Source organism: Macrobrachium nipponense, chromosome 33, assembly GCF_015104395.2.
Source record: "Macrobrachium nipponense isolate FS-2020 chromosome 33, ASM1510439v2, whole genome shotgun sequence".
Lineage (NCBI taxonomy): Eukaryota > Metazoa > Arthropoda > Malacostraca > Decapoda > Palaemonidae > Macrobrachium > Macrobrachium nipponense.
In genome coordinates this window covers 18672393-18688587 of record NC_087219.1, presented here as the reverse complement: position 1 = coordinate 18688587, position 16195 = coordinate 18672393, and the positions used below count along the sequence as shown (strand labels likewise).

The window sequence follows — 16195 nt, the reverse complement described above, 5'->3', positions numbered from 1 at the left end:
TTTTTTTTTTTTTTTCGATCCCATGGGGGGACGAAATTATTATCAATTAAAAATTCCCTTCGGTACATATATGAAAATATATCATTTGGGAGGTAAAGTGAATTTAGATATTAAAGACATTTGTAGCTTGAAGTTGATATAAATGGATCACGGTTCGATGTGATAATTATTCATAACAAAAGGCTACGTGCTGTCAAACGCTCGAATTGGCCAACATGGTAGACGGGGTTTCATATCGATTCTAATTACGAAAGCTCCCAGATCGAGGGTGATTTGTAAGGTCAGAATCGATATGAACTTATAGCGTCTCTGTTGGCTGATTGGATAGCGTCACTGACTGTCCTGATTTCGTCCCCGTTCCACTTGGACGGTGGTTCGATCCCATGGGGGGGACGAAATTATTATCAATTAAAAAAATTCCCCTTCGGTACATATATGAAAATATATCATTTGGGAGGTAAAGTGAATTTAGATATTAAAGGACATTTGTAGCTTTTTGGATGATAAATTATTTGTCAGAGTGATTCAGTAATATACACATATACACACACACACACTATATATATATATATATATATATATATATATATATATATATATATATATATATATATATATATATATGTAGTGAGCTATAATTTATCTCACTGGTCAAACATACAGGTTTTCATGATAATTTACAGATAACTAAATAATTATAAATCTATCGCATTTATCAAAATATACATATGACGATCTCCTTTTTGGTCGCCAGATAAATGACAAAAAAAAAAAATGCCATCGAATTGACCCTTCCGTCGGCCTCCGAGCGAAAACAAAACAAATAAAAAAAAAAAAAAATCTCCCTTGCTCGAGAGATGACTAAGATGCCTGTTGAGTTCGGGAAGGAAGGACGCGTGTACGGCCGCGCATGCGTGCGTGCGTGGGTGCGTTCACTCCCAAATCCGAGCCAGATGGGCCATAAGATGGCGCCCGAGGAGGGGGGAAGGGGCGAGGGTCTTCTAGGGGAAAGTGTCCAGAGGCCTCAAGAATCAATCTAAGGTTTTATGAGAACTCAAACTTCCCCTCTGGAGTCGGGTCTCCCGAGAGAAAGGTTTCCCGCGCTTTTTCCTCCCCGAACAAATCCGAAATTTGGCGCGAAATTTCTCCTGCGTCGACAAACGGATCGCAAATACGTCTCCGCGGCGCCGATGTCGGAAGCGGCCAGGTGTGGGGCACCGGGCAAATGGCGGTGCCACGGCGTCTAATAGGGTGTGGAGGCACCTGGCCATGCCCATGGCCACGCCCATCCCGACCCGCGCGCCAATGGGCGCCTCGCTGGTGCGGCGAGAAAATAACTGGCGGTCGGGGTACGCCTTTTAGTAGCCTCTGGTGCAGTGCAAGGCATCCGCGGAGACTTGGGGTGCGTTTGACACCGGCATGGAGAACCTCCTCACCGCCCTAGAGCTTCTACGCCCTACGCCCACGCCCCACAGCTAGTGAGTGAGTGCGCCAGGCTCTGGGGTCAGGCCGCCGTTCGGTGTTGTTTCCCTTGAGTGCGAATCTCGCTCCTCTGCGGAGTCAGTTCTGTGAAAACACTTTTGCCAGTGTTACCGGCGATGGAAGATACCCAGCGAGGATACCCAACAAAAGTGCGGGTACTTCGTGGGGGGGGGGGGATGCATGCAGCAGCACAGGTTCGGATGCCACCGCTGGCTGCTCCACCTGTCGGGGGACACCAGCTGCCGTTGGGCGTGAGAAGTGAGACTCTCCGGTCCTTCATGTTACTTATGTTAGTTGATGGACACAGTATATAACCAGACATACGTCTAAACGTTCATACATGTGTCTGGCATTTGCATGCAATAATAAACCCACCCGCGGGAGGGCGCGCAAGTACGTACGCAAATACACATACACAAGCACACATATGCGTATATGAGAACTGTATATATATTTAGATATATTCATACCTACGTGATACACGTGCGTTTATGAAAATAACACGTGCATAAACTAGTTAGCGGTACTTACATAAATACACGTTTCTGAACATACACACACACACAGATATATATATATATATATATATATATATATATATATATATATATATATATATATATATATATATATATATATATATATATCGTCCATTCGAGCTCCCTATTCAAAACACGGACTGGAGTTGTACTACTCTCCAAAAGATACTGTGTAATCTAATTCTAAAAACTGGAGTTTTTTAGGATAGTAATATCGATTCCACTGTTCATGTCAGTAAATTTGCAATGATCTACCAATCTGAAGTAACATTTGGCATGGACTTTGCTGCTGACGTATTTCATTATTCATGCATTGTTTCTTGTCTTCTCTCTGCTTTCTATACTGTTCGGTGGAATTTTGCTTTATAACAATAAATCTGAGAATAATTAGTCGTTTCTCTAAGTGACTGTAAATATTCAATGTTCTTATAATTCCCTTCATATCTTGATATCAGATATTTTAAATAATGATTATTTTCTTCATTGTGTTGCGAATTATAATTCATTTGGTAAACGTTGGTCTAGTCGACTAACCACCACATCTTCTTCTTCGTCTCCTGCAGGAGCCAAGGGTCAGGAGGCAGCGTTTTGCACCATGCGGCGCTGGTGAGTCGCTCCTTCCGTGTCCTCCCCGGCAGGAAGGAGCTTCTCTGTTGACGCCACCCTCAGGAGAGTGAAAATAAAAAAAGAGAAAAATAAGAGAAAGAGCTTAAGAACACCATCACCTTTTAGGGAAAATTTTAGAGTGGGGAATCTTTCGAGGTCTCGTTCCAACATTATGATGTTTGGAGAAGTGAGAAAAATGATGTAGAAGTGTGCGAAGCAGATGGACAATGCAGGCTTGTGGAGTAAAGAAGTGAGGAAAGGTTGAGGAATCATGTGAGGAAAAGCGTGAGCGTCTAGATAAGAGGTATCCAGAGTGAGTGGATAAGAGTTATCCAAAGTTCGGGCTGCGGACCTTGAACTGGTTCAAGTGGAGGAATTCAAATGAAATGCAATAAGTGAATAAATCAATAAATATAGAAGGAAATCTGAATATATTCAAAAAAAGAAATAAGAAGGGCAGCTGTAGGAAGCAGTGAATGCAGCAAATCAAGGGAGAAAAGAGAAGAGGAGAGAAGTGAGTTAGGAAGTGCAAGTGCGAGCGATAGTCTCATGTAACGATCTGCGTTCGTTGGCGCGCGCGCGAATGTGATATCCAAGAGAGCACCCATCCGCCATGGGCCCCATACGCGCCTTCGTCAGGCCGTCCTGTGCCGCCGCCACGCCGGACCACTCGCACGCCCCTGCGAGCTTCTTCTGCCCATCCACCCAGCCCTTCCCCTCCCACCACCAGCACCCCCATCATCATCATCATCATCATCACCGCCCATACTGCGCCCACGTCCCCGCGACCTTACCACCCCACCACCATCACTATCTTCACCATCACCACCACCCCAGCAGTCGGCATCCTCTCTACATAGCCACCGCCGGCGGCGGCGGTTCCGGGTCCTCCTCCTCCTCCTCCCCCTCCCCCTCTGACCCCCAGCGAGTGGGCCTAGTGGTGTCCCCGGGCCCCAAGCCTTCCCTGTACAGTCATTTTAAGAAGTTCTTGCCTCCTGGAGTGCCCTTGGCGGGTCCTCTGCCCGTTCTGTCGGCTCTGAGTCAAGGGCAGGGGAAGGGGTGGAGGGCTGTGGTGGATGGCGGCGGAGTAGGAGGACTAGAATGCGAGGGAAAGTGGGATGAAGGTCAGAAGGATTACGAATGGGGCAGGAGGGAGAAGGGAGAGAAGGGGTCGTCGAAGGATAAGGGAGAAAGCTCCGATAAGAGGAACAGCACGGGGGAGGAGATCAAATGGAAGAAAGACTGCAGCCAAAACAAATGGAAGACAGGGAGCACATGCAATAGTAGTACTAGCAGCGGTAGCGCCATCTGCAACGGGTCCAAACTCGACCCAACCTCTCCCAAGAGCCAGTGGAGGAAAACAAACGACGAAGGCGGGATTAGAGAAGCAGGAGGAGGAGAAGAAGCGAAGGGCAAGAGGGATAGTAGAGCCGCTGCGGCAACAACACCCCTGACGGCCTGTTTATCATCGCTGCTGAAGAAACACGAGGACCCGCTGCCTTCGACGTCACGCGTGGCGCTCGTCTTTCCTTTCTCGGAAGACGAGGATGAGGACGATGATGAGGATAATGGATACGACGACTGTTGCGAAGGGGGAGGGGCGGTGCCGGGGGGCGAGAGCCGACGAGTGACGTGGCCTATATCAGACATCGTCGAGACGGAGGATGAGGAAGGCGAGACGCTGCAAGCTGTTAAAGATGTTGCTAACGAGAAGGGAATTCACCAGGACGAAAAAGAGGAAAAGGAGACGAACTACCGTCTACTGGCAACAGGGAAGCACTGCAAAGGAGAAAAGGACAGAGAGGAAGAGGAAGGAGAGCTCAGAAAAGGCGGGAAAAACCGGGACCTAGAAGTAAAAAAGGCGGGGAAAGAAGAGCCTGATTCCAACCAGAGAAAATCAGCCAAGCCAACCGATCTCAGCGACGCCTGTCGCGTCCTAAATCATCTAGTCAATGTTGTGATCAAACACCCTCACGTTCGAGTACCTGAAGGGACGCTAGTGAGTGCCGCCCCCGCCTCCGCCGCCGGAGGCGTACTACAGGACAACGATAAGGGCAGGAAAAGAGACGAGGTGACCGTGAGTCACCAGGGTAGGTCTAGTCATCCACCTCTAACGGAGGAGCATTCCGAAGGAACCGTCGCTGATTCATTACTGAACAAGAAAGAGAAGCGTCAAAGTGGCGACGTCCTTCTTGGAAAGGACGGGAGGACGAGGGAAGGGGAAGTCACAGGCGGCAGCAAGAAGGCAGAGGAAGAAGAGGGAGAAGAAGAAGAAGACCACGAGGAACGCGAAGAAGGGGAAGAAGAGGGAGAGAAACAGAAAGATGGAGTGAGAGCCACTCAGCGTTTAAGGCCACGAAGTTACAGGTAAGAATTCGGTTTCTATCAGATGAAATAATAAGGACAGAAGATTGGTTGACTGAGTGATTGATTGATTGATTATTGATTGATTGGTTGAATAACTGACAGGTTCGTGAAACTGGTATCAGACTTTAATAAACAAACACACATTTACATATATATATAATATATAATATATATAATAGATATATATATATATATATTATATATATATATATATATATATATATATATATAATTTCAAAATTTCATTTACAAAACACTAGAATATAGTAAAGCTGAAACAGAATAAGGTTAGGCAAAAGTAAGCTAGCAATTAAAGTTACATTAATCAAAATAAAGTAAAAAGAATGGTAATAAATATACAAAAGGGAAATAATATAAAAAGAAGACGGAAAACAAAACGAAAAATCGCATTAAGCAAAAAATCAAACAAATAGATAAATGAGCTTTTTAGCATAGCATCGCGTGGTCTCATTGAAGATGTTGCCATCGTGTTGAGTACCTATTATTAACCTCACCTGGCTTTATTTAGGGGACGAGTCATTGTGGTCCTGACTAATCAGGACCAATTTACACCTGGGGTGGAATCTCTTATTATTAATTATTATTATTTTATTATTATTATTATATTATTATTATTATTATTATTATTATTATTATTATTATTATTATTATTATTATTATTATTATTATTATTATTATTTGAATTTAAATTTAAAAGAATAAAGGAAATCTTGATGTAATTTATTCCTAAGAATCAATAATGCATGACCAGTAACCACCCATTATGTCTTATTTTAACTAATTGGTGAATAAATTGATAGAGTTTGGTAATGTAATTCCTAATTTATTACCATAAATTGTGTGAGTGCACTGATGTAATTTGGCAATGTAATTCACAAATTTATGCAATAAAATATGCGAATAGACTGATGCAATCTGGTAATGTAATTCCCAAATTTACACACTAAATTATGCGAATGGACTAAAGTAATCTGGAGATGTAATTCATAATTTATTGCCAAAAATTGTGTGAGTGCACTGATGTAATCTGGTAATGAATTCACAAATTTATATCATAATTATGTGAGTGTACTGATGTAATTGGGTAATGTAATTCTCAAATCCCATATATTACGCGAGTACACTGATTTAATTTACAAGTGTAATTAATAAATTAATACCATAAGTGAGAAAACTGATGCAATTTAGTAATGTAGTTCATAAATTTATGCCATAAAGTACGTGAGTGCGCTGATGTAATTTGGTAATGTAATTCAAAAATTCATGACCAAAAATGAGCAAATTTTTGTTTTATTTTAGAAAGAATAAAACAAGTTAATTCCATAACGCATTTCAGTAATTTATTCATAAATAAGGTAACTTAATTACAAAATTTTTAAATTAATCACTATGTTATCCAATTGGTCGGCTTTAATTTTTGTATTTAGAGGCACGAGGTAATTACCTAGCACAACTCATTCATCTAATTGCACACAGTGTAATTAAGTAATTATATAATACAGTAATATATTACAATGGTATACTGTAATTTCTTATTCGGGAGGTAGTGAGGTAACTAGATGTAATGTTCACTTACTCCCAGAGAGAGATAGAGAAATAGAGAGTGTAAACTCACAGTCATAAATAAAGCTTTCTTATGCATGAAAAAGAACTTTTTGTGAAATGACTTAAAAATAGATTTTAACAAGTAAAATAGGAACATACAATTTAACTGAAATCAGTCCATCCATTCTTGAAACATTTCCTCTTAGGACAAAGACTGACTCACACGGGAGAAAACATTGCCACCGCTTTCTTTACTAAGGAAGAAAAAATAAAAAAAAATAAAATAAACAAGGACTAGAAAAAAAAAACGCAAAACATGCGAGCTCGGTCATGTTTGGCGTGGAATAGAAAACGAGATTCGCATAGAAAACGGGAGGCGATGCCATATCAGCTACGCGACTTTGCAACAATAATAAACACTAGGATAATCGCATGGCTTCCATTGGGTATTTTCACTAATACTTACACATATCTTGGTCACCCTTCCATATTCTGACCAGACCATACACTCTCACAATCACACTAGTATTCCCTGGACAACTGGTTCTGTTACATCCTTACCGACTTAAAGCAGACGGTAAAGATAGTGTGGGTGGCGTTAACTGGTGAACACCCATCCAAGTAGTGACCAGACACAATTTATAGCCAATTTTAAACCGTATGTTCTGTTTCTCAAGAGTAAGTAAAGATGATATGCAACACCGCGGGAAGCGCTCTCTCTCTCTCTCTCTCTCTCTCTCTCTTCAAAGAGATCTGGGATTAGATTACTCGATTTCATAGAATATTTGAGGATCTCTCTCTCTCTCTCTCTCTCTCTCTCTCTCTCTCTCTCTCTCTCTCTCTCTCTCATCGTTACAGCTAAACAAACCTATTTCTGTCAATTGTCAAATCACAAGTAGAAACTCCATTGATCTATCTATGTTTATAGACTTGGCTTCATCTATTTACTTTTTATCTCTGTATTTACTATTTTTGTTGTTTCCTTGTTTTCCTTATTTTCGTTCTGTTAAAGAATTATCGAGCGTTCCTATAATAATGATAATAATAATGAAAATTATTATTATTATTATTATTGTTATAGGAACGACCTGAAATTCTTTAATAATATTAATACCAATAAGAATAACATAAACTATTATAATAGTTTATGTTATTCTTATTATTATTGATATTATTAAAGAATTTCAGGACGTTCCTATAATAATAATAAATAATAATATTTATTATCATTATTATCAGCCGCCCTTCCTTCTTCAATTGTAGCAAAAAAAAAAAAAAAAAAAAAATCGGTGGCTCACCGTGTTACTGATATAAAAGAAACATAGAATAGAAATAAGATTGAAAATAAAAGTAAAATTACGAAGCTGACATCATCATCTCTAGACAAATTTAGGGGACTTTTACGTAAGCGAAACCAGTTGCCAATTCGTTGTTTTTGTCACCATTTCTTCTGTTAGTGAGGGAAATGTCAATTATTGTTTTTCGTTTCTCTCTCTCTCTCTCTCTCTCTCTCTCTCTCTCTCTCTCTCTCTGGGAGAGGGAGAGAGAGAGAGTTCAGGAAAAAGATAGCGATAATATGAACAGACTCTGCGCTTATGTTTGTGTGTTTAAGAGACAGAGAGAGAGAGAGAGAGAACTAAAAAACAAACAAGCAAAAATCAATGTAGAACGAGGTAGGGAAAAGAAGAGATAAAGAACTCAGAAAAAAATAAACGAGAAAGAAAGGGAAAACCAGAGAGAGAGAGGCATAGACAGACAGACAGATAAAGCGAGAGAGAGAGATAGAGTTCAGAAAAAACAAACAAACAGACTGAAAAATGAGACAGAGACAGACGGACCGACAAAGTGTGAAAGAGAGAGAGTTTAAAAAAAACAGAATGAAAATGAGAGTAACTTTACAAAAAAAAAATTCAACTGATACTCACCATCTCCTTTTCTTTTTGTGCCTCCTTCAGGCAGTTCCTGCTGACACGAGAGCGCCGGAGCCGCGTCTTCCTGAAGGAGAGGAGCTACCACCTGGGCCGTTGGTTCGTCACCCACTTCACGCATCCCTACCCCTCGAAGGAGCAGAAGGACGTCTTAGCAGCCAAGACGAAGATGACCAGGAATCAGGTTTGCCCCTTGGGGTTTATATTATACTCTGTTTGTTTTGATGATGATGAGTGCGAAAACCAATATGTAAACAAGCGCGCTCGCGCGCACGATTGTTAGCTGTTTCGTTCTTTTTACCAATACAATCAACTTTAGGATTCTGTGCCTACTTTTTCTTACTTCTCATTCCCCTTTTTCTTCTTGTTTGGTTGGATTTTTCTTTCGCTTTGCTGATGATTTTAGAATTCTATTTCTCTCTCCTTCTTCTTCTTCTTCCTCGTTGGTTCTTATGATAATATTTCGTTGTTGAGAAGCTCATGAAGTTTAGAATTCTGTTCCTTCTTCTTCCGTTTCTTCTTTCTCTTCCTCTTCTTCTTCTTCTTGTTTGGTATGTATGATAATGTTTCATGGTTGAGAAGCCTCCCCCAGTCTTCTTCTTCTTCTTCTTCTTCTTCTTCCTTCTTCTTCTTCTTCTTCTTTCGTGATTGAGAAGTCTTCCCTTTTCTTCCATCTTTCCTCTTTTTTCCCCTCTTTCTGTTTTTATCAAAACCTGGGCTATATATGGGTGTAACGGTGCGCAACCCCCCAACAAACAATTGGCCTCTCTCTCTCTCTCTCTCTCTCTCTCTCTCTCTCTCTCTCTCTCTCTCTCCTTCTTTCACTTAACTAAACTTTTTTTCCAATTATATATATCTCCACATTTCTCACCCTTCCTTTTCTTACTTATGCCTTACAGACTAAATAGTTTCTTTGTTTTTCCTTTATCCATATTCATCCTTTATCCACATTCATCATCCACACTCTACTTCCATGAAGGAGAGTTGCCTCAACTGTCACTTCTTACATACCAACTTAGTCTTACATATGACCACCACCATCTGCCAATGCTTTCCACCATCTAGTACATTAACTTTCATTTCTTTGTTTCCCTAGTTTCCATTAGCTTCACAACCTTACCTTTGCTTATATTCGTTCTCAACGTTCTCCTCTTGGAGATTCCTTCACACTCTTTTAGCAGCTTCTGCACTTCTCCTCACTTTGTCCAACTTCTCGCGTCACTCGATCTACGATAGATTAATGATCCATTAAGACGTAGCCTCGCTACTATCTCAGATCCACTTTTACGCCTACTGATACTCCAAGTACGTTCCCTTCATCAAACGACCTTTCGATCGCCTTCAACAAACTTGTATTTTAATACCACACACAAAACCCGAACACACCTTCGTCTGCTTAGACAGTTTTAGGTGGTTCGTCGTCAAAGAGTTTTATACATACTGGGATGAAAGTACGGTACGAACGAATGTTGAAACAATATAAGAAAAAGAGCCTGGGGGCGCACCGTTATACCCATATATACCCCAGGCTCTGATAAAAACAGAAAGCCTGGATATTCCAAGTTCGTTCCCTTCATCAAACGAGCTTTCGATCGCCTTCAACAAACTTGCATTTCAATACCACACACATCCCGAACACACCTTCGTCTGCTTAGACAGTTTTAGAAGGACTGGTTCGTCGTCAAAGAGTTTTCATACCTTATACATGCTGGGATGAAAGTACGGTACAAACGAACGTTGAAACAATATAAGAAACAGAGCCCTTTGGTGACTTCTAGGAATGGGAGGAGCTCGTCTGACGGGGGAGTGAGAGAGCCGTTGGTAAATCTCGTTTTTGCAGGACACCTAAAAATGTAATGTTTAGAATCCGTCAGTTCTTTATATTCCTTTTTTTTCTTTTTTTTTTATAAATTGCATTATCTGCAAAGTTGTTTGAATATAAGAGCTTTAGTTTATTTATATATTTGTTCTTGAATGTCACATTAACCCTGAAGTTTTGTTTTGTTTTGAGATATGGAATATCTTTTTAAAGTTCGTACCATATCATCGCATCATCTAAAATCACATGGGTTATTTGTACAACTTGTCTATTCCTAATACTCGTAAAAACATTCTCTCTCTCTCTCTCTCTGTCTCTCTCTCTCTCTCTCTCTCTCTCTCTCTCTCTATCACAGTCATCCTATTCGACTGGGTGTTTTATTCTTATTTTTTTCTTATAGTGTGGGATTCCGGGTTGCATCCTTCTTCATTATTATTATTATTATTATTATTATTATTATTATTATTATTATTATTATTATTATTATTTATTATTATTATTATTATTCAGAAGATAAACCCTATTTATACAAAGTAAGCCCACAGGGATATGACTTGAAAATCAAGCTTCTGAAAGATAACACAGGAGAGGATAAGAAATACAGAAAGAAGAGAAATAATTATTATTCAGAATTTTGTAAAGGGTTCAGTCCTTTGCTACAATATTCATGTTCGTCGGTGGCAGCTTTTCAGTTGATGTTTCTAAGAATATACGTAGTGTTTTCTTATTGAAAGTGCTTTTCATGTCAACTGTTTCTATAACAATTTCATTCTTAGGAATAATTTTGCTTAATTTTCTGCTCTTAAAGGATTCTAAGTTCAATTTACGAAGCACAGGTCATGTGGGATTTCCTACGGATAAACTAAGATCTCGAGAGTAATGTATCCGGTTGAATTCAAATTTGCCTACTTTTATTAACAAATTTTTCTATTCTCCTTGGGTTAGTCTACCCGGCTTTCTGTTGTCTAGGAATTCATATGAAAAATTTTAAATAATCATTATTCATCATAATGCATAATGCAGCTACATAATCCATAAAGTATTCAATTCACTTATTAAATCGACATTATACATTATATCATCATAGAAACCACTGGATTAGGTAGTCTCATCGCAAATATATAATGTATGTATCCACGGCTATTTATATTTCGTTCTTTTCATTGTACCTCCGTTGTTGTGAATGGTGAAGTACATTTGATAGTTAGTCGACGATGTGGGTCGCAGCCTAAAAGATTTGGAGAAAATCAATTGATTTACTTATATACATAAATGTATAAATTTATATTACATACGAATTATCAAGACACTCACACCTAGATAATCACAATCAGATAACTTTCTAACAACCCTCCAATTAACCAGTAACAAACCTGTTCCTAATCCGTGCATTAGACAAAGAACTTGGGACTAATATAAAAATATTTTTTATAGAGAATTTCTCAAACGCATCTTATCGCGTGACGTATGCATACTACAGGGAATATCCTCGTTTTCTTTGTGCGATTTAAACCTCTACTATTTATATCACTCAGACAAAGGCTTGAGAGGGGTAACTTCTGCTTTTCAATGTGTCGCGGTTACAACACGTGTTTTAGTTTCCCTCAGCGGCGCAGGGCAATAGCTTGCCACTATACAACTATACCAGTGCTATTAGTCTCTCTCTCTCTCTCTCTCTCTCTCTCTCTCTCTCTCAATGAAACGTACATACAATAGTACCATAGGCCTACATTTGAATTCATGTACATTGACATTTCGTGGGTAGGTACACCAATATACATTGTAAGCATAGACTTATTATCTATATAATGATAACAGTCTCTCTCTCTCTATCTCTCTCTCTCTCTCTCCCCACACGTACACTCCCATTTTAACTAATACCTCCTCCCCCCCGCATCCCACAACCCCACTTTCCTGCCTGCCTTCCTTAGCGGTCAACATCTCTCCCGCTGGAGTATTTGTGTATATGGCGGCGTTTGGCAACTGTCCAGTAACGCAATCTCTTCCTCGACAGCTTCATTGAAGAGCGTAAAGACTCACTCTCTTTTTTTTCTCTCTTTTTTTCTGTGCTCTCTTTTTTCTGTTTTCTCTTATTTTTCTTTCTTTTGTTTCACTTCGGTCGTCATTCGTCAGCTGCTGTGTTTTCGCATTGTTGGAATTGATAATTAAGAGTTCGTACTCCTGCCTGGGTGAGAGAGAGAGAGAGAGAATTATTATTTAGGTAAACGTTATAACCCGTCATTGTAAGCATACGACGCGTATATACTTACTTAGAGAGAGAGAGAGAGACCTGCTTGCTTAACAGGGAGAGATAGAGAGAGATCTTATGGCTTACTTACTTAACAGAGAGAGAGAGAGAGACAGAGAGAGAGAGAGAGAGAGAGAGAGAGAGAGCGACGTGCTTGCTTAACAGAGAGAGATAGAGCGAGAACTTACGGCACGTACTTACTTAACAGAGAGAGAGAGAGAGAGAGAGAGAGAGAGAGAAAAAAAAATTGTTATTATTTAGGTAAGCATACGACGCGTATGCTTACCTAAATAATAACACACATAGACACACACACACCACACACACACTCAGAGAGAGTATAAAACACGTGCTTACTTAACAGAGAGAGGGAGAGAGAGAGAGAGAGATTATTTTCAGCCATTCCTCTCGTTATCTCACTCCTGCACCTACTTGTACTTATTCACATTCTAAGAATTACTCTTTCATCTCCAGTGCCACTTTCCCTTATTTATTTATAAATATTTTCCTTTCCAGCAACCAAGCTCATTTTATCCACATTTACCCACAATGCCACCTGTTTCTCCGTCCAGTACTTTAGCATTTAAACCACACAGCACGGCCACCCTCGCATGCTATCTCAAAAAAAGTCTTCATTGACTGGACTTCTTTTCAAAACCTGGGTCATACACTTACTGTATCTTACAGAATCAGTCGTTGAACCTAGCTCATCTGTACTCTCTGACCTGATAGATTACATAGAAATAATCATAGTCTGCAGGAGTGGCATACATTCAATCCCTAGAGCGAGAAATTTTCTTCCTCTTCTGTACTTCCATACTTATTCCATTTTTAGTCTCGGATTAAGCAACTGAAACAAACACACAGCAGGTGAAGAAACATTACAAACAAGAACAACATTTAAAACAACGGAAAACAACAACAACAACAACAACAATTTCATTAACCAAGTAACAACCACTTCTCTTGTTTACAAATATTTCCCCCATTTCTAATTTGTCTTTGTAGAGTAGACTTATAAATAATGTTTATACGAGTCAGTAGGTGGTGATACGCTTTTACGCGTTCGCTTGACAAATTGATACATCTTTAAGCACTTTAGAGTTGGTGGTAGAAAATGAGGTACTTAAACTTAACAAATAAATACTCTAAAACTTTTTTTTTTTTTTCTTTTTGGTAAGTTCCCCGCCATCAGGAGTAAGATACAGCATCAATGTTTTCTTTATATAAGTGCGTCCCTCTGACACGAGATGTAGAGGTTTGCAATAACATAGAAAAATTGGTATGATTAAGTTACAAGTAACTTCCTATGCCCAACACACACACACACACATACAATCCAACCCTGACCTGTATATCTAAGACATTTGTTATTTTCTAATCTCGTGTCTCTCCCTTTCACGTATATGGAATTTTGCTCTGGAATTTTCTTCATGCCTTTGTTTTCCCGACTTTCATAGAATGCACTTGATTAAGATTAAGTTTTATCGTTCCGGGTCTGGGCTAGATATGGTTGCCTTCCTGTGGATTTTTACGTTACGAGCGGAACGGGGAACACATAATATAGTGACAGGGAAACAGAACAATGTTTACCAAAGAAATTGTGGTAAAAAACCTACAATGATGTCAGTGTAACTATATCTATATATATATATATTATATATATATATATATATATATATATATATATATGATATATATATATATATATATATATAGATATATATATAGATAGATAGAAATAGATTAGTTAAGATAAATAAGATTGATATAAATGGAAGCATGGAAAAGCCCATAAAAACACCAAAATAGAGAAAGTAAAGGTTGCTATAATTTAGAGACAACAAAGTCTCTGAAATATAATACTTTCTATATTTTTGTCGTTTTCATGGGGCTCCTTTTTTTTAGATGGAATTCTGTTGTAACAGAACATTTTTACCAGTCATATAATAATTATATAATATATATATCATATATATAATATATATATATATATATATATATATACTATATATATATATATAATATACTATCATATATATATATATATATATGTATATATATGTAACTGGATATAATATATATATATATATATATATATATATATATATATAATATATATATATATATATATATATATTTCCAGTTACATCAGTGTGGGATTTTTTACCATTTAAGTAACTCATGCCAATATGATATCTTTTAAAAAGACTCAATAGAAATATAAAATTTCAGTGAAATGACGTAAAAGCAACGAATTGCAGTGATTTCAAGAATAGACACTAACTTTGTTTGCTTATTTTTAGTTTTTTTCTGTACGATCACTCATCATGGCAAAAAATACTTCTTTTTTTATGTTGATGCATTCATACCATTGGAAAATAAAAATTCAAACTATTTTCCTTATAATTTTTGATTAACTTAGATAATAAAGATTCCACTTGCGAATAATGACCACGAGTGAAAACAACTTTAAAATGTTCATATTTCTCAATAATTCATATTCAGACGAAATCGTATATTGTTCCGAAACCTATAAAATTCTATCATTTCTTCAGCGATATTTTGGAAATGTGAAGCGTTCAGCGGCCCCTAAAAAGTAAATAAAAAAAATATTTCATGCATAAATATCCTACATTGTTTGAATAATTATATTTTTTTTTTACCATTAGTTACCCTTTTTATATTTTTAGATTTTTGTAAAAGGAAGCTATTAAGATGACTATTTGTCTGTCTGTCCACACTTTTCCTGTCCGCCCTCAGATCTTGAAAACTACAAGAGGGCTGCAAATTGGTATGTTGATCATCCACCCTTCCAGTTATCAAACATACCAGAATGCAGCCCTCTAGCCTCATTAGTGTCCATCTTATTCACGGTTAAGGTTAGCCATGATCGTGCTAGGGCACCCTGCAACAACACAGGCCACCACGCCCGGCTGAGATTTTCACGGGCCGTGGCCGAGCGTTTCATGCAGGATTACACGCTGTATAGAAAACTCGATTGAGCCGAAGACTTTTTTTTTTTTTTTTTTTTTTAACTATTTATACTGTCTTCCTCCGGTAAGCGCGTGAGTGAGTCGGCTAGTGAAATACGTAAGCAGCGGCGGGTATGATGACGTCACGTGGTTGGTTGTAAAAGAGAGAGAGGGAGGAGGGAAGGGGTGGTAGGGGGAGTTCTTGGGGGGAGGTGATAGATCGAAAGGTAAGTTAATATGGTTGGTTGGCTGCCTCTTACCGAACTCCACGCTTTTTCAAGCGGCCATGTTTCTTTTTCCTTCGTTCTTATTTATATAATATCTTTCTCCCTCTCTCTCTCTCTCTCTCTCTCTCTCTCTGAAGACTTGCTTCGTTAAAACCCCACTTAATTATCACCTGGTTATTAGCCAACTGTCGTGTGTCGCAGCTGAACAGAAAACATAATAGTATGAAGAAATACAAAAAATGAAAATAAATAAACACCATATCTCAATACCAGATATCGTCAGAGCCTAGACGAGGTAATGCCCATACCCTCACTTGGGTATTCAGGAGATTTTTTCCCTCTATTTATGGGCATCTGTCCTCACTCCTGCGGTGGCCCGTTCATGCCCTGTACCCACTTAGACCCGTAGGTTCCTGGGGCACTCACTCACTGGCCAGC

General features: G+C 38.8%; 1 protein-coding gene across 2 annotated transcripts in view; it reads left to right on the top strand.

The window, feature by feature from the left end:
• The first annotated feature begins 1172 nt into the window (after positions 1-1172).
• The window catches only part of LOC135202983 (uncharacterized), a 44230-nt gene continuing 29207 nt past the window's right edge, over positions 1173-16195 (top strand). The window contains exons 1-3 of one of the 2 annotated variants that reach the window (XM_064232522.1): positions 1173-1478; positions 2585-4994; positions 8516-8672. In XM_064232522.1, the coding sequence (XP_064088592.1) occupies positions 3241-4994; positions 8516-8672 (1911 nt within the window). In that variant the 5' untranslated portion in view covers positions 1173-1478; positions 2585-3240. Of the gene's footprint in view, positions 1483-2584; positions 4995-8515; positions 8673-16195 lie in introns of both variants that reach the window. The other variant, XM_064232523.1, reaches the window with a different exon arrangement.